General features: G+C 39.3%; 1 protein-coding gene across 3 annotated transcripts in view; it reads right to left on the reverse strand.

Moving 5' to 3' along the window:
• Positions 1 to 23,604, reverse strand: part of slit3 (slit homolog 3 (Drosophila)) — a 236,253-nt gene that overhangs the window by 24,688 nt on the left and 187,961 nt on the right. For all 3 annotated transcript variants that reach the window (XR_005693007.1, XR_005693008.1, XM_040010459.1), the window contains exons 16-27: positions 20,203 to 20,277; positions 18,642 to 18,785; positions 17,069 to 17,212; positions 14,334 to 14,497; positions 11,034 to 11,166; positions 8,673 to 8,741; positions 8,472 to 8,543; positions 6,996 to 7,067; positions 3,568 to 3,639; positions 3,390 to 3,472; positions 3,190 to 3,270; positions 1,472 to 1,596 (exon numbers count right to left, since the gene is read on the reverse strand). Coding sequence is in view for 1 of the 3 variants with exons in the window: in XM_040010459.1 (XP_039866393.1) it covers positions 1,472 to 1,596; positions 3,190 to 3,270; positions 3,390 to 3,472; positions 3,568 to 3,639; positions 6,996 to 7,067; positions 8,472 to 8,543; positions 8,673 to 8,741; positions 11,034 to 11,166; positions 14,334 to 14,497; positions 17,069 to 17,212; positions 18,642 to 18,785; positions 20,203 to 20,277 (1,234 nt within the window). In the remaining 2 variants the exon portion in view is untranslated. The remainder of the gene's footprint in view (positions 1 to 1,471; positions 1,597 to 3,189; positions 3,271 to 3,389; positions 3,473 to 3,567; positions 3,640 to 6,995; positions 7,068 to 8,471; positions 8,544 to 8,672; positions 8,742 to 11,033; positions 11,167 to 14,333; positions 14,498 to 17,068; positions 17,213 to 18,641; positions 18,786 to 20,202; positions 20,278 to 23,604) is intronic.

The raw sequence follows: 23,604 nt of genomic DNA on the forward strand, positions 1-23,604 counted from the left end.
ATGTTGTGTTCACAGCCTCCTTCATTCATTTCTCAACATATTTCTCACTGTTCCTTTATACTATGTGTTCTCTCCATTTCTCCCACAACACCTTACCTATGACATTTCTTGTTCTTTTCTTTAACTCACACCTCTATCATCCCATCTTCTGTACTTAATTGTTGTTTATTCCTCATGTCTTCCCTTCTTATTCTCACTCCTCATGTTCCTAGTTGCTTCTTTGAGTCTTCACACATTTTAATTAATGTTGTCCCAGTGGATGCCAGTAAGAAAAACATACACATAGACATGTACATAAACAGACACAAACATACACAGGCATGCACATTCCAGCAGTCCTTCCCACACTGTGACCTTGGCAAATGATGTGTTAATTAAAAGCAAGACCAAGGCTTTCTCCTGTAAAAGCGCAAAGGTTATGCAGCATGTGTTCTTGTAAAACCTAAAGTCCTTGCACAGATACTCACGTGCACATATACATGCAAACAAGCACAAACAGATATGCATGCAGTCTATTCTTTAGAAGCTGGAGCTCAAGGATCTCTAAATACAGATACGCAAATAAGGGGTATGCCGATGAGTACAATGAGTACAGTTTCAGTCACCATTAGTTCTACTTTGGATCCTCCGTTCATGCTACAGGATGAAAGCAACCCCTACATTTAAAATCAGTGTCATAAACAACTATTTATGACTTTCTTTTTTTGCAATGTACAGTAAGACACCACTGATATGCACATGCTCGCCTATGCAAACTGCACTGAGTAGAAGATGTGCATGTCTTTTCTAATGCGAGCTATGAATATTGACAGCTATTACACCCTTTATCTTTTGATCATTCAGTACCTACAATGCAGTCAGCTTCGCTCCTCATTTCTCTATTGATAGACAAGTAGATACATTATGCATACAAGGCCAGAGCTAAGCCTGATAATACTCCTAATGCCAGAGGATTATGCAGCCTGGCTACTCATCTAGGACACCTTTCAAAAAAGCAACTATTTCTAGAAAAAGTGAAAATTTTGCTGCGTGATGCACTCTATAATTCAGAAGAGTTGAAATAAAAAGGAACCACTAAATAGTAAGCAGTTACAAGGCTGTAGGCGCGGGAATAACACGGCACCAGAGGTTCAAGGACTGATTTTGACTGCCTCCATATCAACTGAAAAAATTTCACTTTTGATAAATCACTTTGTAAATACTTCCAAAAACACCAGCAAGTATGGCAAGCCTGATAACAACCAAGCATTATGACTGCAATAAATCAATATAACATTTTTATGAGACCATGATGGAGTGCAAGTTTAATCAAACTTATAAATTAAAGTACACACTGACCAAAAAAGGAAAATGTATATTCCAGTGGCTATATTATACTTTCGGATGTGGACCAAGAAAACAAGTTTTAGAAGCGAAACATATTATGTCTGACAGCCACCTTCAGTGCGTCTCTGTCTGCTGATATTCTTACCTTGAATCCATACGGACAGGTGCAGTGGTAAGATCCTGCGGCATTGGAGACACAGGTACCATTATTTTGGCAGGGAGCTGAAAGGCAGGGGGCGCACTTTGACATCAGGTTGATATCCACTGGACCTACAAATGATAACAGACGTGGGAGAAAGCAGAAAGAAGAAGGAAAAGTGTCAGAGATGTGCACAAGAGCACGTGTGATCTCTCTCAAACTCAAGCTACGTAGAGGCAAGAAGTAGAGTAAGATGGGATCATTTTTAGTTCATGACATGATGCATCTTTATGCAGCACTAGGTTTGCTCATGGAGTCCCAGCCCACTTTATAAACTCACAAACATAGTAAACAATGGTCATGTAATGCAGCTTCATTCTTTTTAGCAGATTACACTTTTCATGATATTTCTTTTATCTGTGTAAGAAGTCTGCTTCACAGTTCCTTTTGTCATGGTCTGGGTGTGTGGCTGTAAAATTCCCTGGTATCCACCCATGGGCAGGGCCTACAGCCTCCCTCAGCTGAAGCTGATTGAGGCAATCAGGTTGGAGATTTAAGCTGCTTGCTGACACTGCTTCCTTGCCAGTTTGTCAACTACCGTATGTTGGTAACCACGCCTCACGTTCATGTTCATGAATCTCAAGTGCTCTACTAACCTTGTAATCTCGTGTTCTAGTTACTCCAGGAACACTCCATCACACCGAACCACTCATCTTGGAAATCTGGTTAACCCGCCAGCTCTCGGACTCATCTCCTTGCCTCACCTGCCTGCCCTCCTGCCCTTACACCACCTCGGGACCTTCACCACTCAGGACAGCTGCCACACACCACCTAACCCACCTGGACCGCACCACCTCTCCCTCAACGCTTCCATCTCTCACCTGCACATACGTACCTATTCACCAGCAGCTGCCGTTGCTTTCTTGGACCTGTCCGCTTGCTTATCCCTCTCCCCTGGCCAAGAGCCTCACGCCCCATATATCAAGCCTTAAATCAAGTACTAACGTGAACGTCATTTTGGTGTTAGTTAATAAACCTTTGTTAAACCCTTGACTCTGCCTCCGCCTTGGGTTTCCTGCACGTGGGTTTGATTTTTGGTGCTCGGCCTCCGGCCGTTTTGTGACACCTTTCCCGTCTGGTCTGATAGCAGAGAAGCCCTTGATGAGGTGATGTTAGAGGTCTGCTGATTCTATATGAGTTTACAGAATCCAGCCAAGAGGTAGAGGGGATTTATTTTATACATTTATATCTATGGTCAATCCTCTAATATGGCATGATGTATTACCGGCTGAGCTGATCCAACAGGCTAAAGGCTTGAGTGTCTGGCAACTCAAAATGGATCAGTCAAACGAATATGTTTGGGCTTTAAACCACTACTCTTACCACCCAGCTAACAGGAAAAAAAAAAAACAGCCTCAGCAGCCTAAACAAATAATCTGCATTTCATATAAGCTTGTCGATTTTTGACCATGAGCTGCCATTCTCATCTAAAGCTGTGAAACTCAATCTAAGGCAAGGCTAAAATTTGTTTTCTCCCAAATGGCCTAAAACTAAAACTCAGTAGTTTTAATGGGAAGAAAGTAAACCGCAAACAAAAGCTACAATGAAATAAACACACTTGAGTCTGTAAATATAATAACAGCCCAATCTAGTCTAAATCCAGGGATTACATGAGTGGTAAAACAATATATTGCACTTAGTACTATGAAAATATGTGTATTTACCTTTGCACTGAAATCTGTTTAATGGTGTGGTGAGCAGCAGTCTGTCAGCCATGTCAGGAGGTCCAGTACAGCGAGCAATGCCTTAAATACCAATTTTAAGTCAAAAGATATTCAGTATTTTTCTTATATGCAGCATTAGATGTTGGTGAACACACGTTTTTGGTTGAACAAATGCAAGCATATTGACTGTGATTTCTTACCAGGCTCTTTAAAGCCAGCCTTGACCCACTGAGAGAGCCAGCGCAGATCACAGTTACAGTACAATGGGTTGGCACCAAGAGCCCTAAACAAAGTTAAAAGCATAAACCAATACACATTTACTCTGTGGATACACATATGTAGAAGTGCAGATGCAGTACAGACCAAAGCTGTACTTACAGGTGGGAAAGAGAGCTGAGGTGGTTGAAAGCTCCCTCCGGAATAGTTGAAAGGTCATTACCATGAAGAGTCCTGGAGGAGAGAAGCAGAGAGCAAAACAAGAGCATATAAATATTAATCATACCAGCGACCTTGTTACGCATTTAAAAAGGAAGATTTTGACCCACTGTTACTGTTATTCTGTAGTTAATTAATTTAATTAGGTACTCTGTGTTTCTTAATCATTCTTTTGTAGCAAGGGAGGAAAAGTGAAAGAGCTTTTGACCTCGGTCCAAGATGCTGTTACAGAGTACTGTTACGTCCTTATCCACTTGCACCACAACATGATTTTGTGAGTACTGCTTCAGTAAATGCTTTTTTTTTAGTTGGTCTCCCTTCATATGGTACAATTTCAAGAGGTCATACACAGTAGAGAGCCTTTATGAGCCGTGGTGATCTAACTCTGTAGATAACCTCAGGACCTTTGCTGGGGTCTCTTATATTTTCCTATTTTGGTGCCTTGAGACAAAAGGACGTTGACATTCTACAGACCCTCACTGTGTCCATTGACTGAAAGGTAGGGTAGGGTACAATGAACTCTGTGGGATGAAAAAATCCAAACATATGCATTACATATGACTCTTGATTAAATATTTCTGGATAGAGTTCCAACTATATATGATAATTGGCTCACTGTACAATTTGTTAGGTACAACAACTACCTGTTGAATCAAATATTTAGCATCAAACATCAGCCAAAACCATGGCAGCAACATTGGAATTAGAAGAAGATTTGTGGAGCCAGGGATCAAACCACTGACCTTTTGACTAGTAGATAAACTAGTAGGGTGTAATAGTAGAGGTTAATTTCTTGGCACACTTTGCTCCTCTTACTAATTGAGCAAAACCCAAACAAGGTGTACCGAACATAGTGCCCACTGATTGTGCATACACTATACACAGCTATTAGTTTTAACCTTGTGGTTTAATAATTAGATTTGTATCTTAAATGTGCAGCTAAGGTTTAACCATAGCTGGCAAGGGGCTATTGACCAATGTTAAAAAGGATTATATCCAAGGAAAACCTATTGCGTCACATCCATCATATCAGAGCTAAATGAAAGTGACTGCCCAGTTGCCTAATACTCACTTTGGAGCAAGCTAATACACCAGTCTAACCCTTATAGCTGCATGCTAAATTATTCAAATTTATTTGTGGTTCCTCAGTAGCAGACACACCATCATACCCTTCTATAATGGAAAATAAATAAAATATTTATGAAAGAATAACACAAAATAAACAGAAAGCCTTTTTTCATTGTTGTGCAATAAAGCTTGTTCGAGTCTCTGAATGGAATATAAACTGTCTCATACGGTCATCTCGCAGACGGTGGTGTGCGAGCGATCATGTGTGTCACAGTAGAAAACTGCAGGTCGAGAAGCGTATTAGTGTTGATGTGTGCATTTTTGTTATGTACCACTGGGTTTGCATGTATGTGTTCGTGTCTGTAGATGTGTGTCTGAAACTTTTTGTCTCTGAGGGCTTAGAGACTTCAGAGTGTGCGTGTGTGTGTCCTTTGTGTGTCTATCCATTGGAGTGTGCTGCCTGCTGGATAGAAGTTCACATTCCATTAGAGTGAAGGGCTGTAGCAGGGGACAGCTATCAAACCAGCAGTATTGGAAAAACTGTGCATGTGTATGTATGTGTACTTGATTTTTGTATGTGTGTGTGTGTGTGTGCGTGTGTGTGTGTGTGTGTGTTATCGCTGCTTAATGCCTTTAAATGTTTATGTGCATCTCTGTGTGCGTTTGTGTAGCAATGTATGGTGGTCTCACAGCCCCCGTCTATGACTAGCCCAAGGGGGGTTGTGGGTAATGAGGAAGTGACAGTGATGACTGCCTGGCAACCAGTTGCTATGCGGGGGCAGAGAGGGATCAGTCCCGACGGTAACATCAAGTAAAATGAAAGCAAGAAAGCAAAAAAAAAAAGAAGAAGAAGAAGAAGAAAAAAAAGCGGTCACTAACTTCTGGGAGGTGAAAGCATCATAAGAGATAACGCCAGTACAAAGAGAAATGGCTGAAAACAAATCTGAATTCTCTGAGAGTGAAACTCTTTTTCTTGCTAAAGTTTTGCTCACAATAATCACCACTGAAAGCTAACTCATATGAAAATGAAAGTATATTTTGAGCCAAGAGTTGTACCAAGATTAAGAGCCTCAACACTGCCATTGTTTAAATATTCTAGATTATGAAACAAAAAACATTTTACCACTCTAACCACAGCAAGACCACTTAGGCTGCGCAGAAATCCAAAGTTATTCAGCAAAGCAAAAGAGAAAAGCAGCCTTGGTTGAGGCCGTGTAGTTTTTCATCGACAAAAGCCACCTCTCTTGGCTTTTTTGTGGCTTTTTCTCCTGCAGAATTCAGATGTGGTTGTGAGACTTTGCTGGAAAGACTATTGGAAAGACTGCTGTTGTCTTGGCTTTCTGCCATCACACTTTAATCACTATCATATTGTCAGAAGTTGTAATTTGAGTAAACGGACCCTTTAAATGGCGATAAGAAAAATGACCTTTACGTAAACATTCTGAGATTTTTTTCATTTACAGCTTTAGCTTCAGACCTCACTATAGTGAACGGGTGTTTTCAAGGAGCCGTGACATAACTAAACAAAGCTTTCGAGGATAACCAGCTTCAACCTTCAGTGATTCTTATAGGCTTTATTCAGAGAATAGGGCTTAACATTATCTCTGATGAAAGCTTAAAATATTCACCAGTGTCATCCTTACTTAATAAACTTAAGGTATCACAGCAAAACTGACACTAATAAATGTTGATTTATGATACTCAAGCAACCCCACACTTAAGGATCAATACGATTTGCTGTTATACAAGTACGTTATGTAGATGTTTACACTTGTGTGCACCGCATACACAGACTGGATAGTATATTCATATTTTTGTGTGAGTGCAGCTCGTTCCATATGTGTGAGGCAAGCTGGTCAGACAGCAATAGTCACATGCACACTGTGTGTAGGCACGCATGTGGGTTTGTGAGACAGAGGGTGGACAGCCAAATGGATGACTGAGAGAAACAGAGGCTGAAGGTCGATTCATCAAACACAACACTGGGCGGAAGAGAGAGAAAAGGAGGAGAGGATAGATAGAGGAGAGCGAGAGGGAGAAGCGCATGGCGAGAGGCAAAGAATTCAGATAGAAAGGGAGTATTAAAGAAATGGGAGAGTGTGACTTTTATCTTATTTTAGTACCCTGAAACAACAGATGATTGGGTGGACTGTGACTCATTTTGCAAGTGGGTCTTAATATGGCACTCAGCCTGAAATCAGGGGAGTGATTAAACTTTGATTTAACTCTGTAATATAACAGGCAAGGGGGAGTGTTGAATATTGAATCCACTGCGGCACTTAAAGATGAAGCTCGCTACTCACAGCAGGCGAAGTGACTTGAGCCCATCGAAGGCATGGACAGGGATGCAGCGAATCTGGTTATAACTGAGGATTCTGTAAGACAAAGGACACAAACAAGGTCACAAGATTTAGCTCTACATCAGGAGGCTTTTTGGGGTTTTTTTTGTTTGTTTGTTTGTTTGTTTGTTTTTTCAAAATATGAAAAGATTATTCAAGAGATGACACAGTAGGTTTGGTTTTTATAAAAACTTGGTACAGAACCTTTTGCCACTGAAGGCTGGACAATGAAAATTAACACCAGGGGCACATTTCAAATACATTAGAAAAAAATAGTTAAAGATAAAAACACCTGCCAGAGGCAAAGGTCAAAGAAGAGTCTGGAAAGTCAAACTCCCACACCACAGTTAAATGTAATTTCTTTTAAAACTGCTAATGAATCCAAATTTGAGTTTGGCAACAAATGACAGATAATGAAGCGTCCCTTAAGGATGCTACTATTATTTGAACACAATATCATGGTGGCTAATAATGATCCTAATGTAATAAACAGACACTATCTGAGATGTATATTCAGGAAAATAGCAGCCAAGGTAGTAGCCAAGATTATTCCTCAGCATAATGCTCAATGAAGCAATGCCTAATGATAATTACTGACTGTCAAGAAGCTTAATCCTCATCTTCTCTGTTTCACCAGTGGCCTGGACCCATTGAGAAAAGATCCCAACAGCCAAGAATAATGAATCCTGGAAAATCTGACGTGGAAAGTGAAACACGCCTCTCTGCCGCTACCTTCAAATCTTCCCTAGGTGTGATTGAGCTGTGCACAGGATTTGTATCTGGTGCTATGTAGGCGCAGAGAGTAGAAATCTGTAGTTGCAGGACGTAGCTTGGAGGCGTGAATCAATGTGACTTTATGAAATATGAAACAGGGCGTTGCTGGAAAAAAAAGTAAGTTGATATATAGCCATTGTGTTTATAGATTCTTTGCTTAAAAAGAAAGGCAAAACTAAAGTTAATTCCATAAATTAAAAGAATAATTTATGTAACTTTGTGAAAATTCCTGCAGAGGTAAAAAAAAAAAAAATAGAAAAAAACAGAGGGAGATGGGATAAAAGCAGGAAGAGGAGCCAACATTTCAACAGGATACATTTTAAAATTTTAAAAAGGAAAATATTCTAAATATGAAAAATGCATTGGGGCAAAAACGAACATATCATATGTGTATGTTAGAATAGAAATAAAGGAAAAAGAAGATACAAGAGGAGGCTGAGATGAGTGGATGGGGGTGTGGGGTGGGGGTGGGGGGGGGGTGGATGAAGAAGCGATAAACCTTAAACGAGAGACTGGAAAATGAAAACAAGGACGAAGAGAAATTAGGAGGAAGACAAAAGTATGGAAAGAAAAAAAAATTATATGTACATGTGTACATGTGCATGCACATGTACACGTGTACAGGTTTATGCATCAATAGGTACATATGTTGCCATGGTAACTTACAGTGTGGCTAGTTGAGTCATGTTGTTAAAGGTGTATGGGGCCAAAGCACTGATGCTGTTGTTGCTCAGGTCCCTGTGTCGACAGAAACTTACATGAGGGACCCATACAAACACATACTGCATGCATCCATATTGGTTTTGTAAACTGGAAAATGTTGTGGCATATGTGCATTCTGTTCAAGGTTATGTGAGAGGTACATACACCAGCGACAGCTGTTTCAGGTTTGCCAGCTCCTTGGGCACAGATGTCAGCATATTACCCTCCAAGTAACTGCAAGAAAAAAATGCATACTTAATATAGTATTTATTACATACACAAATACAGCCATGTGGAGGGGTGAATTGATGCCAAGGGAGCAAGTAAAAGTTTTGGATTAGTAACTTGTGTCTCATCAACAGTGTGGAATGATACAGAAAGCAGACAAGAAGAGAAGGGTATAAGTTTGTGCTGTTGGTAAGAAGAGTGAATGAATGAGATGCATAACAACCAACATAACAGGAATGGAGCTTCTTGCATCCACTAGCTTTGACTGTGAAGAAAACAAAAGAACTCATTTAAAACTGGCCACCTCCCATTTATCTCCCATTACGTTATTTGGTGACTGGCTGTAGGTGTAAATGTGAGTATGAATGGTTGTCTGTCTTTGTCAAAGTCTCCGTGACCCTGAATTGAACAAGCAATTAAGGAAATGGATGAATGGACATCACACGTTCAAGGTTGTGTGGCTGTGCACTTCTGGGCCACTCCACAGACATTCCTTTCAGATCATTTGCACATGTATGTTTGCGATTTCCCTATGGACCACAAGCTTCTACAGACAGCACACATTAGCATCTGTGTCAAACTGACCCAATCTTTATGTAGACTGAGAGAAAAAAATAGAGTTTTCAATGGAAGGATCTGCAACAACCAAGCCAGAAGTTGCCACATCAGGTCGAGAGCTTGACAGTTTTTTTTGTGTGTGTGTGTGTTTATGATCTTTTTTTGTTTTGTTTTTTGTCTCCCAGGGCTAGTCTGTCAAGAGGTGTACTGTAATGTCCTGGGGTGTTATTAGAGAGAGAACATTAGCCAACATGTGCCGGTACGTAGCAAATAAAAAAGGGAATTTTTGGCCACACTAAAAGATTCTTTATTCAATAGCATCCCTGTTCATTAGAACACCTTCACGTGTACTTCTCTTTCCTGGAGGAGGACACAAATGCAGGTGATCAGAAGGGGAATTTCACATAGTGAATTAAAAAGGCAGCAGCCACTCTAGAAGGGGTGCAGTGCTTACGTGGGGTAGTGCTTTGAACGGGGAGATGGTCAAATTTAAATGACTGTGATGCTGTTATAGTGTTGGGTTGCTGAGCTTTATGATTGCATCTTAATGATGTCTGTGTTTTTACTATGTTTAAAGGGAAGAAAAAGGGGGAACTGTTACATTATGTTATATGAGCAAAGTTCTGTGTTAGACATACAGAGAATTTTCACATTCTGGCGTTTCTTTCTTGCTTTCTAATATTGTGAGAAACAAAATAAAGGTGTACACACAAGCATACACATATTTTATGATGCATTGGTCTCTGTTTGTCTCTCTCAGGTCATAAGTAGGTCATGTGGACAGTATGATGGAGTGTCTTCTTCAGCCTGATCAATACCTAATCACTGCTATTGACCCTGTGGAGCAGGCCTATTTCACAGCTAGAGGGGTTCCTCTGTGGTTGTGCATGAGCATGAACGTGTGTGCAATAATTCACCATTACTTTGTTCCTACTTCTTTTTAAATTTCCTAATCATAATTAACATTAAGCCTTGTTTTATCTTTGATGATTAAGAATGTCTCTTTATTACAAGGATTCCTGATAGCTTGAAATTAATGAAAGATATTAAAGCAATTCTCTTGAAGCACCAATTTAATCATAAAGCAAACAAACAATTATTCATATTTTTTACATTATTTCTACAAAAGATTATTATTTTTTTTAAATGGACATTTTATTGAGGTTAATGACTCTGATTTCACCTAATTATTATAGGAAACAGCATGAAAAATAGTCACTGCTCTGGCGAAATTTGATATGAGAGAAAAATGTGTATTGAAGCAATTGACACTGTAGCATTAAAACTAGTTATAAAGCAGTTTTTAAGATGGTATCATGATAATACCTCTCAACTATATAAGATCCTACTGTGTAGTGGTAGTTAGATTTAATAACTGGGTTGCTTCATAGATTTGTAACATCAGCATGTAATTATATACAAGCACAAGTACGTCTACTGTATACCTAAATCCTAAAGACACAAAAAGAAAGAAAGCAGGAGCATGTGCGTAATTCACTAATTGCTATGCTAGTTTCTGAAGCAGGAGAGCAAACTGCAGCATCACTAATGCACTGCAGCAAAGTGGGGCTATATGTGTTTATGGAACTTTTGCATGCTATTTGACGGCATACAATTTTTTTCTGTGACTGTATATGCATGCTATATGTCTGTTTCTGAATGTTTGAGTATGCACATTCATGTAGTGAAGCTTGTGTATGCATGTGTGTGTGTGTTACAGTGCAAGCAAGCCTGTCTCACAGCTCAGTGGTGTCCTTGGGAATGCCCTTGGGCAGAGAGTGCAGCCCTCTGTTGCTGCATCGCACCACGCCGTCTGAGCACGTGCAGACGTCAGGACAACCAGACGCAGGAAGGCAACCATTATCCTCAGCACCTGGAGAGAGGGGAGTAGAGAGAGTAGGATATTAGCATGAAGAGGAGGAGGAGGAGATAGATGGATAAATAGAGGTGCAGAGAAAAAACAACAAAGAGAGGAAAAGGGAGGAAAAAAACAGCTTTTGAAAAAAAGTTAGGACAAAACAGGGAGAGAGAAAGAGCTAAGAGAGAAAAAGGGACAGATAGAGATACAGCTTGAACAATAAGTAAGACACTTGCTCAAATCAACTCAGCGCTTTTTAGAAGTACTCAGACCAGATATTGCTAAAAGCTATATGGATGTATTTCAACATATGGCTCAGCACATGCAGCTGGGTCACAGAGATTTTAAAAATCCTCAGATGATTCAGGAAACCAACAAACCAAAGAAACCCAAAACTGAGCAGATGTTTTGGGGGTTGAAAGGATGACAGGCAGTTGCAGCAATAAAATGAAAGCTGAAACCTCTATAGTCAGTTTTAACTAATTTGCATGTGAATATTCTCCAATTAAAATTTTATATTTTTATTTCTGCAAAAAGTCACACATTACATTTTTAATCCTTTTAATTACATTTTCTTTTAGCTTCAAGAATTTTGTTACTTCCCAAAATTTCTTGAGGCACTTTTTAGCCTTGCTGTCAAAGTATTTAGCACAAAACGTTGTAAGGTTTAAGTTCTGAACATTCCACACACAGGCACAATAACACACAGTAGGGACAAAACAACATCTGAGTGATTGTAATAATTTTACCATTAAGCGATAAGGAAGGTCAGAAACTAGAGCAGAGTGTTGTTCTTGGCTTGAAATGCTCCCATTTCCTTGACTGGCATGTAAAGCTCACAGCTTTTATCTAGCAAAGCAGTATGTAAATAGTTGAACTGTGGTCCCAAATGTAAAACAAGCCGAGTTAAAACCATAATAAAGGATAATGAGGAGCGGACATAAAGCCAATCACAACACAACTTGCAATCTCAATATGTGTGTGTGCTTGAGTACTGGAGAGAGCAGTAGGAACAGTAAAAAGAAAGGCCTAGTTTACACGCATGTACAGTTTGCTGCTGATTGAATGAATTCAATGCTGATTTAATACTCGCACGTGTTTAAATGCTTGTGCATCTACATCCTGATTTTGCTGCACATTTAGTTTCCTAAATAGCTGCCTCCCCCTGTCCTATGGCCATTTTCCCATTCACTTTGTAGTGTTCTAATTGCGCTAATGTCTAAATGTCAAGTAAATGGGCGCTTACGTGCCAGTGAGTAGAGCAGTGCATGCATGTGTATCTGCGTGTCTAATCTGATGTGTGTACCTTGTGAGTCCACGGGGAGGTGTAGCCGTGGGCTGACTCACTCTACAGTTGGCTGATTGAACTAACATCTAAATGTGCGCTAAATATCTTCTCACAAATTCAATTAACTTTACCTTTCCCCCGGCTCCCTCTGGACACCTTAACAGCCATTTTACTCAACTATAAATAGACTGGACATGGGACCTTGGTTCACGGCGTGCTCGTGTGTAAGTATGTGTGCCCCTTTGTTTCTGGTCTTCTGTGAACCGCTTTGAGAGTTACACTTTCAAGTGTAACGTTTTAGCATCACCAAGAGGTTATGCTTAATAGTATGGACACCTGGCAGGCAGGGAGGATGCCTTCAAACCTCTGTGAGCTGATTGGCCTTGAGCCAAAGAACAACTCACTTGAAGCTGGTAATGATCTAGATCCAAGATTTTGACTATCTCAACCTAAAATGCAATAAAGAGATGTCATTTAATCAAATTCTACATTTTAACAGTTAATTACCATTTTGCATGAAAGAGTTCTACTAGAGCTGCCACTTTAGAATGAATTCAGATACATTTTGAGAATTGCAAGGATACGAGGACATGAATTCATGTTTGTGCAGCTCAGTGAATGTTGATGCAGCTTTGTGTGTGTGTGTGTGTGTGTGTGTGCATCCGCGCGTGCGTGCGTGTGCAAGATGCAACAATGAATATCAAGATCTGATAACATCTTCGAGTTTCCTTACTTGAACCAATCCAGCTAACGACTTTCCAAACTCATTTTCAGTAAATGGCTGCAGCACAGCTACAGGAAATTAGAAAAGTGTAATGAATTTAAAAAAAAAACTGAGGAGGGACAGAGAGGCACTACCAGATAGAAAGAGAGCAAAAGGGCGATCGAAAAAAGTTTAAAGTGTAAAAGCTACACAGAAAGCAAAGAAGGGAAAATAAAGACAAATGTAATAAACGCGAGAGCCAAACCACACTTTGTATATGGCGTCAAAGTTGGCGGCCAAGCCGACAGCCTAAGTTGCTATAGGCAGGCATCGTCGTGGTAACAACAACGTCACTGTAGCAACCACAAGCTGATGTCATCTGAGGCTGCTGTATGCCAGTGGTTACTGATCGTTCTGTCCTCACAATACCCTACTGAAGTGAGACTGAAGGCATGAAATGACAGAGTATCTGGTAATTTTGTTAAATCTGGATCACTGATGTTATAACCAAATCTATTCCCATCCAAACCAGAAGGTTTGTGCATATCTGAGGATTTTGTGATGTGAATATAGATGCAGAGAACAATGCGTTTTGGTAGCAGTAGGCTTAGTCTGTGCTGTGATTAGGACTCGAGGGGGAGTGAGGTCAGACATCAGTTGATACGCTGTGGACAATGCTTGAATGTAGTGCTAATTAAGTGCCACGTATATGTAATCATCTGTGTTCTCACTTTTTGTTTTTAGAGGATTAAGTTTAAAGTTAAGATTTGAACAGCGCTACAAATTGGACGACTCATTACACAACACACAAGTGTTTTATTGTTATTTTCTTTGCCCAAATACATATTTGACATTATTACTGAATAAACAATTTTCCTATGTAGGGTTTTGAAAGTCAGGAAGCCCCTCAGTTATTATTAGTACGATTCAAGGACACATTTAGTTCACCTCTCAGTTGCTTCACTCATCCTTTTATCTGCACAGGACACACAGCCGCTGACTGACACATGTCATTTATTTCAGGTTTAAGGCTGTGACCTTTTTGTTTTCCACACACTTTGGTGTATCAGTTGTAACATCCTGTGTGGCCGACTAGACCAAACACCAAGAACTGTGGTTTTAATTCTACTTAACTAAAACAAAAACAAATACTTGGCTTATTGGCAAAGAATGGAAAATAGAAAGTCTCACCATCGCATGTAAAGTCTGGGGTAGCCACATCCTGGATAGGAATCTCCTTCAGGAAGGCTGGCTTCTGACAGCGGGGATTTCCACTCACCACCCTGGTCTTCTTTAGCCATTGACCCAGCCAGGCCAAGTGACAATCACACACATATGGGTTGGACAGAAGATTACTAAGGAAATAATAAAGGACAGATGAGAGCGAGAGAGAGGAGGAAGGAAATAAATGAATCAGGGTAAGTTTAAATCCTACCGCACAAAGTTACATAACATCCATTCTTACAATATAAGGTATTTATCATCACAAACATTTTCCTTGACTTTGCATCCAGACAACTCGCACACCCCAAATTAGACCGTAACATACAAGCAGCACAACAAAACGACAGCGAGAAAAGCAACGAGGACAAAACAGACTTTGTTCTGAATTTATTTTGGAAGCCGTTCAGAGGGATAATAATGGCAGTGCTTTATATGGTATTTTGGTGAGTGATACATTTGAATAAATTTAGATAGAAGACAAAGCAAGCCACGGGCTAAAGGGGAAGGGGAAAGGAATGAGGAAAGGTTATCGGCTGTTTTTATTCATTTTGCAAAGAACAAGGGAGATGGAGAGAGAAAAGGAAAAAGTGGCAGATTGAGAAACAGGGAAAAAGAGAAAGAAGAGAGAAAAGGTTATCTGCTCATTTTATTCATTTTTGATCACCACCTCTCTCTGCATTTTGTTGCTTTTGTAACACAGTTCATGTAATATTTATGCTGAGCCATATTTAAACTGAAAAGGGTGGAAAGGACGCGTTAGCAACACATACGAGACAGGCAGCATCCCTAAACCAAAGCTGCTCTGGGCATCTAAAATCTCGTGGCACATTCAAGTTGTAGGTTTGTTGTGGCTTTTTACAATTATTAGTATAGTTAAACGTTCATTCTTAAATGTGTGACCAATGTGTTGAATGCAAACATTAAAGGTAAGAACAAATCCTGGCACTCATCTAATATTTGTGGGCAACTTTGTAACAGATGAAGCTTGACAATGTTGCTGTCTGATTTTGTTTTGGCCCCTGGCATCTTCTTCTCAGCTCGCTGCCAGTGATTTAGATTCAACAACGTTCAGCAATGTCTTTCAGAAATATCAACAGTGAGCTACACAGAAAAAGAGATTTAAGGATGTTGTTACAGAAGGTGGTGTACCTGAGAAAATTTAAGGAAACAGTTCTGTGAAGTATAACCATTGGTATAGTGGAAAGTCCCCATGTTGTGTCTAAAGATGTGCAAGTGTCACATTGCTGTTCACGTTGTCCTCTGCTAAACTAATAAACCTAAATGCTGCTATATGTGCTATAATATTAATGGGGTGCTGCCACAGATAGGGACAAGTTATTTACTCATTTCCTTGTAATGAATTGACCTCACTGCATGGCAACTAAACCTAAGCTAAATCCCTTCCTTCCCTTTCAGCGTGTTAATCTTTTAATTACATGGACAAACTCTATAGGGAAACGAAGCACTAAGAATGGAGACAGATATTCGAAAGAGCAGGAGTGAGAGAGAAATCGAGGAAAGATAGGGGGGAATGAACAGAGGGTCTAGAAATAAAAACTATCCATCTTTCTTTCATGCCAGACAGCAAGCAGATGTTTGAATACAAATCAAGTGTTACTACAAAGCCAGTGAAAAACACGCTGAAACAAAGAATGAATGTGTCAAAGGATGAATGAAATTTGATATCTTATAATTATTAACACCGAGAGACTCTGACTTTATGCAACAATAAATATATCTGTCCTCATCCTCTGTGTCCACATTTCCCCTTTCATGTCTTCCATCGTTGTTCCCAAAAGAGTCAGGCAGGAACTTGAATCAGAGATGACAGGTACACAGCAGGACAGAGAGCAAGAACAAAAGGTGGAACAAGGGAAGGAAGCACAGAGAGAAATAAAGACAGCAGAGAGGATGTGAGAAGACTTTTTTTTTTGCAAAGTCTGTCTACCTTGTGAGGAATAAAAGAATCAACCTTTCATGTTTTATTAAGCTGATAAAATCTATTATTTACAACATGGGTGGTCAAGTGATTGAAGAAAAAACACTCATTCACTTCTCAGGCTTCCCAGTCTCTTTGTCCTAAGAAAAATGGTAGGTGGACGGTTAGTGCTTATCATAGTTTTATTGGATTAGAGTTATTATCTGCAGTTCTGTGTAAAGACTTAACACCAATCAGCATCACACAAATTAAAGCATGCTTGAAAAAAAAACATGCACAAAGCAGATAAACGAATAAACGAATACACCGATTCTCGAATTCACGTCTTGTTGTAGCAGTTGTGAATCTTTGGGAAGATAACAGCAAGCTTGCAATTGGTCTTGTGTGCCAATGTGGGTGTGGGTGTGCAGATGCTGAAAAATATTTAGCTTTGATAACAAATGCCCCGGGATTCAGACCAATCTAGTCGATAATGATGGAGAGCATCTGTGAGGAGAATAGTGTCCAGAGAACAACATGTGTGCAAACGTTGGGGCGGGAATGTGTGTGTATTGCTTGGAAGACAACTCCCACAGCAAGGCTATGAAAAATTAGGGGATAGAGGAAGATAGTGACAGACAAACAAGCAGTGAGATTGGAAGACAGACACAAACAGATAGTGACACAAAGTGAGAGATGGGATAAATGATGGGATGGAAATGAAAAAGCAAAACAGGAAAATGAGCGACAAAAAGGAGAAGAAATTGTGACGGATGTGGCTTACATGGTGGACAGGGAGTGCAGGGTGGAGAATGATCCCGGGGCGATGCTGGAAATCCTGTTGTCATACAGTGACAGCAGACGGACGGAGCTCAGACCTGTAAAGGTACTGTTGTCAATACAGCTGATCTGGTTGCTCCGTAGCATGCTGGAAACACAAATACAATAGATTAATAAATGAAAGCAAACACAATACTTACTATTGGCTCTTTTTCACTATCTATGTCACAAACTACATTAAAGTCAAGGCTTAGAATAATCCAGCGTTTCACATTTCTAACCTACTTAATATGAAGTTTTGAGTTTTAAAAAAATGTACTAATAAAATAAGAAAGGCTAGATAAAAAGAGACAGCCCAGCGAGATAAACGAATACAACCTATAATGACATGGACAAAAGATAAAAGAGAAAGGAGTGGATTTAAACCAGTCCCTATAGGACAGCCGTGGCAGACTCTGTAATATGACATTAGCCTTTGACATACAGTCATGTGGGATCATGCTAAGTGAGTTAGTTAGCATTAGCAATCTCTGGGACAAGCTAACCTAGTTAGCAAGGCTATTACTGGAGCAGGGAGCCCTCTTTACATAATACAGAGACAGCCATGATACCATTAGAGAGTCATTAGGCAGCATATATATACATGATAAGATTAGCTAGTCATTACTGAGTATACACAGACAACATTAGTTCGTGATTTTATACACTACCCTGTAACCCCTAATTGGACACTAGGCTCTTTAAAGTGGGTGTCCAAATTGGAGGAACAACAATATGCTGTCATTAGCCTTAATTTCAATGTAAGTGAGTAAACAATGCTTTCTTTTTTAGACCGGGGAAGAAAAACACACTACTATGTCAGGTGCTAATACAAACTGTACTCTGTTAAGTCTTTGACAACAAGCTAGTACTGATGTTATACAAAGAAAAAAAAGGAAATAAATAAATAAAGACATATACTGACTGATCTTATAAAAGAAGAATAGCCTTTTTTTAGACATGCTCTCAGAGACCAAATCTTTTTAAATATCATTAGAGATCAAGATGAAGCAGTGGAGTATAACGGACTTTAAAAGCCAAGAATAAATGTAGTTATATAAATAAAGTAAAAAAAAAAACCCAAAACGTTCATATTGTCTTCTGAGGGTAATATGAATAACAGGGCTGCGTTGATTAGAGTGAATAATTGATTCAAAAGATTTGACAAATTTAAAATAAACAGGACTGACCTTAAAAAATGTCATTTGAGTGGGATCTTGAACTCAAAATAACACTTTTGAACCACATTTTCAACAATTAGGTTTACATATTTTTTCAGAACAGGTGTCATTTACACAAAAACTGCGTTCAAGCATGCTGCGCATAGATTATTTTCACATGGGTTGGGCTGCAACTGTAGAATGGGCCCTTGTGTTCAGTGGTGTTCAATTATTTGCCTACATCCTAGCATAAAATCAATTATTTTCACTTCCATTATCCTAAACCTATTCTAACTTTCAAATGAAATTTCCGTGGTAAAATGTAAGTCTTATTACACAACAAGTACACACATATACACTGCTGTGAACTATACTTACAGGGTTTTCAGGCCACTGAGGCCTCTGAACATGCGTCCCTGCAATCCGGTCAGCTTGTTCCCCGTTAGCAGCAGCTCCAAAACTCCACCTGCTCCATCAAATGCCCCTTCACGGATGTCTTTCAGTTTGTTGTTGCTCAGGTTGCTGCAGGAGAGATCACACAACATTCATAGCATTTTTACTTTTGTATTTAGATATTTTACCTGTACATGTTTGGTTGAGCCATCATGCATGTTTTTCTAACACAACCGACAGCAGCAACAAGATAATGGAAATGCAGGCGCGCAGCATTTTGAAGACACGGACATGCATGCAAAGCATTCCCAGTTTAATTGCAGTAATTAATCATGTCCCTTCAACTAATAAATGTTAACCTTCTTTTCTTTCATCTTAATATCCTTCTCTTAGACATTAGATATTCAGATAACAGAGCCTGCCATCACTATATCTGATAAAAAACACCAAGCGTGTTCAAATAAAACTAAAAGAACAAAGTGGTACAAACCAGTTAAAAATGGCTCCTTTCTCTCTTTCATGGACACAATAAAAGAAATGAAAAGGATGAGTGCTTGGCCTCAAAGACAATAATTGGGGATGATAGCTATCACACGTACTGTAGTCGTCATTCATAGGTCAATTGTGTTTCCTATTATCGGGTTTACTGAAGATGAGAGAAGGTGGAGGATGAGACTGGAAAGACAGGTTTAAAAAAACGTATAAAATAAAAACAAAAAAATGTGATAGCAAATGTAAGGATAAGAGAAAATGTGAGGTAAGGTGAGGAGAAGCGAGGAAAGGAGGATAGGAGGAAGGAATTGAGAGAAGGAAAATGGAAATGAGAGCTCGCCAATCTATATTGTCAGTGACACTGCTAGATGGTTAGCAATTTCCTCTCCAATAAATCAACTTCTGGTCTCTGCTCTGTCTTTCTCTATCTCTCCCTAACACACACACACACACACACACACACACACACACACACACACACACACACACACACGAGCACAAACCTAGAGTAGTTTGTAGATAAGAACTGACTGTAAATCTGAACGAAGGCCCATCTTCTATTTCCATTTCATATTTGCTTCCTGCATACCTCCAATCCACCCTTCCCTTTTCTCCATCTCCGTGTTCCTCCCATCCTCTTGCCTGTGCTCAGTCGATCTTCTTCCGGTATCTCTTCTATTTTACTTACTTCTTTTCCTTTTTTCTTTTTTATTCTTTCATTTTTCTCTTCAGTTTTACTTTTGGCTTCCAGTTTCATTCTCTTTCTCGCATCTTTATAACACCTGCTTATTTCTGTCATGAATACTGAATCAATCTCATCACTTATTATCAAAATAAAGAGTAAAAAAAGAAAGCCAAAGCCTACTGTATTCTCTTCAGATAAATAATACCTCCATTTTCTATGCCAGGTCCACTTTACATAATTTTTAGAGGAGTAAGACATTACTGGACTTATACATAATACAATATTAAATATATTAAATTAAATATTAAAACCTTTGAAACATATAATGGAAGTGCTTCTTTAAAAAAAAATATATATATATATACTTACATTTTTCTCAAATTTGGCAGCTTCTTAAAAATCCCTGTAGCCTCCAGGACAGCAATTTCATTGTCGTTTAACCGCCTACAGAGAGGAAGATGGAGAAAAGGAGTTAGATATTTATTCTTTCATGAAACAAACTGCTTTAGTGCACACAAGTGAATTTCTACATACACAGAGAAAAAACAGGCAGAAAATAAGGGCGGGATGGCCACATGTAAGTTGAGAGGACTTCAGAGACTTTGCAAATATGATGCAACACAAAACAACACAGGGATGAAAAAAGAAAATCAGAAGAGAAGAGAAGAGAAGAGAAGAGAAGAGCAATGAATCTTTTATATGTAGTCATCAATAGCCACACTGCCCTAAGCCAAGAGAAAACAGTTTGAGAGATAGGAAGCTAGACATCTGGTTTATTGAGGTAATTTGTACTAAAAGGGTGCTGCTAAAAGGATGCACTTTGTGTACGTGTATGTGTGAAAGCAGCAGAGCAAGAAAAATCCACGAAAGAAAGTGAAAGTTCAGCTCAAGGGGACAATTTGTAACGAGATATGAGGGGGTTCAAAGATGGATTGGCCAGGATAAACACAGACTGAAATAATACACTGAAAAGCCTGAAGTAGGTTCTGATGGTAGGAGAATGATGCCTCTTTTATTGCTGCGTTTATTTGCATATTTTGACAGTATCAAAAACACATCTGATCTCTTCATCATCTGATCTGGCCCCAATGTGGCCTGACAACGTACAGCACATTTAATAAAGTGCCTATAATTCTCATAAGACTGATGTCATACTTATTAAATGCTCCCAAGGCCGATGTCAATGATTTTTATGGCTAGCAGAAAGAGTCCCAAAGACAGACAGACGAGGCAAAGAGAGCAAAAAGTATATAAGCCCTCAGCTGAACCACAGCCTCCCCTGATTTCCCCTGATAAGGCAGGTTACAGGCCATGAACTGACAGCTTGTGTGTTTGTTTCTGTGTGCTCACGATTGTGGCCTTCAGAAAATACTGGGTGGTTGTGTTCTTAAGGAAAAGGAAGGATTGAGAGAGAAAGGGTGTAGAAAATACTAGAAACTCTGATGTGCCCTCTAACCAACCATAAAGGACAAAGTATACATTTCTGACATGACGTACCCTGGGGACGGATAGGGAGAAAAGGAGGGAGGATTGGCGAGGTTCACAGTGAGAAAAAGAACCAAAGAGAGAAAGAGAGATGGATAAATTGGGGGCTAATGGTCTGTGTAGTGCTGGCATTATTAGTTATCTAAAGTGGCAGCTGTGGCTGAATTCACCATCATACAACTAACCTCCATAAGTAATACTGTGACAACCATCCTGTGTGTGCCTTAATGCTGTAGTATCCCCATCCCCTGAAGCTTTTCTACATTACTATCTCACTGATAACCATAGCAGAAGCTCTCCATCCTTCTCCTGCATTTTAAAGCTGCAGGTGATTTAGCATTATTAGGTAAAACTTTTTTTTCTGTCTGGATTCCAATTTCCTCTTTCCTTAACTTACTGAATGTGTGATTAAGATTAGTCAAGGTGCTGAAAGTAAAATGAGCTGTTTTTAGCACAACACTTTTTTCTCGTGTTCTGAATCAAAAGCCAAAGATTGGCATGTATTTTATCGCTTAAAAGCTGTGTTGGTTTTTTTCAAATCACATCATTATGTTTTATGTTAATTTTGCTATTTTTTCCCTGACAATCTCTATTAAATTACTTAACCTTTCTCTCTGAAGAGATAGTGCAAGCATAACAACCTTCATATCATCACTTTTCTTCCTTTTTTAAAAAAATCAGGAGTAGGTTGAAGGAAATGTTTCCTTTTTTTCCTGGTTAGTGAAAAATATAATGATATGTTGATCCAAGTTCTTTTTTTCCATTAAGCTAGCAGTACTTTTCATGCTGTAATAGCCTACTGGGACATGGTGGTAGGGCTGGGCCATATCATACCGTTCACGGTAATCCTGGTAACTAATGTTCGGCAACAATAAGAAAATGAAATATCGCAATAGAATATGGGTAAAACGCGCATGCGCAGTGCTTGAAATTGCTACATGATGATGTGTTTCCCTCTTTGTGCACTGAAGTTGGCACGTTCCCCTGAGTTTTTCCAGCAGGATGGTGGCACCACCACATTTATGGGCTGCCAGGTCGAGCATTCCGGATGAACCAGTTTCCCTGGAAAGTGGATGTTTGGTCGTTTGTGGGCCAGTTGAAATGGCCCCCAAGGTCTCACGGTCTGACCCCCTTAGACTTTTATCTTTGGGGTCATCTGAAGGCAATTGTCTATGGTGTGAGGATACGAGATGTGCAGCACCTGAAACCACGGATACTGGATGCCTGTGCTGGCATTTCTCCTGCGGTGTTGCTATCAGTGTGTGAAGAGTGGGAGAAGAGGGTTGCATTGACAATCCAACACAATGGGCAGCACATTGAACACATTTTATAAGTGGTCAGAAACTTGTAAATAAGTCATGAAAGAATAAAGTTACGTTGAAACCAAGCACACCATTGTTGTTCTTGTGACATTACCAATAAGTTTGATGTGTCACATGGCCCTCTTCCTATTGAAGAAACAAAAGTTGTATCCAAGATGGCCGACTTCTAAATGGCCACCATGGTTACCACCCATCTTGAGGAGTTTGCCCCCTCACATATACTAATGTGCCACAAACAGGACTTTAATACCACCAACCATTCCCATGTTGTTACGCTGTATCCATATAAATGGCCCACCCTGTATTACCATATTGTGTGTGTATAACCTCTTTTTAAGTTTTGTGGATATTATACATGGTTATGCTGAGGATATGTCGGCCAATTTCCACTGGAAATGCCTTTTGGTTAAACTGTCAGCAAGGAATTTGCATTTGCACTGTTAAATTTTTATATATCTTTAATGCACATAAAAAACAGCTGCTTGTTTAAGTGAAAATACATTGATGATTTTTGGGGTTTTTTTGCACTAATAAAGCTGTGGAGTTGTGAAGTATTTTGTCTAGTGTCAATTATATCGTCAGTTATATCGTTATCGCAAATTTTATATAACGTGTATATAACGTGATAAATATTTTTGGTGATATCACCCTGCTCTACATGGTGGCATATTGAAAAACCATGCATGAATCAAGGTAGATTTGGACCACGTTCCAAAAGCAGATCGTGATGTCTTGAAATGTGTTATTTAATTCAAAAAGTGAAAAAAATAACCTTTACTAATAAGAACCTGTCATTAGGAACTGCTTTAAAAAAAAAACACCTTTCTGGTAATTATTACAGATTAACAGTCTAACTGTTGTAAATGTTTTTGTCTGTGTTTTAAAACCCACATGAAATCATACAGATATTACAGTATTCCTGTAGCGTTATCTGTTACTCATTTTTAAGCCAGAAAGTGAATGA

The sequence above is a fragment of the Simochromis diagramma genome, unplaced genomic scaffold (genome assembly GCF_900408965.1).
Source record: "Simochromis diagramma unplaced genomic scaffold, fSimDia1.1 OVJJ01000585.1, whole genome shotgun sequence".
Lineage (NCBI taxonomy): Eukaryota > Metazoa > Chordata > Actinopteri > Cichliformes > Cichlidae > Simochromis > Simochromis diagramma.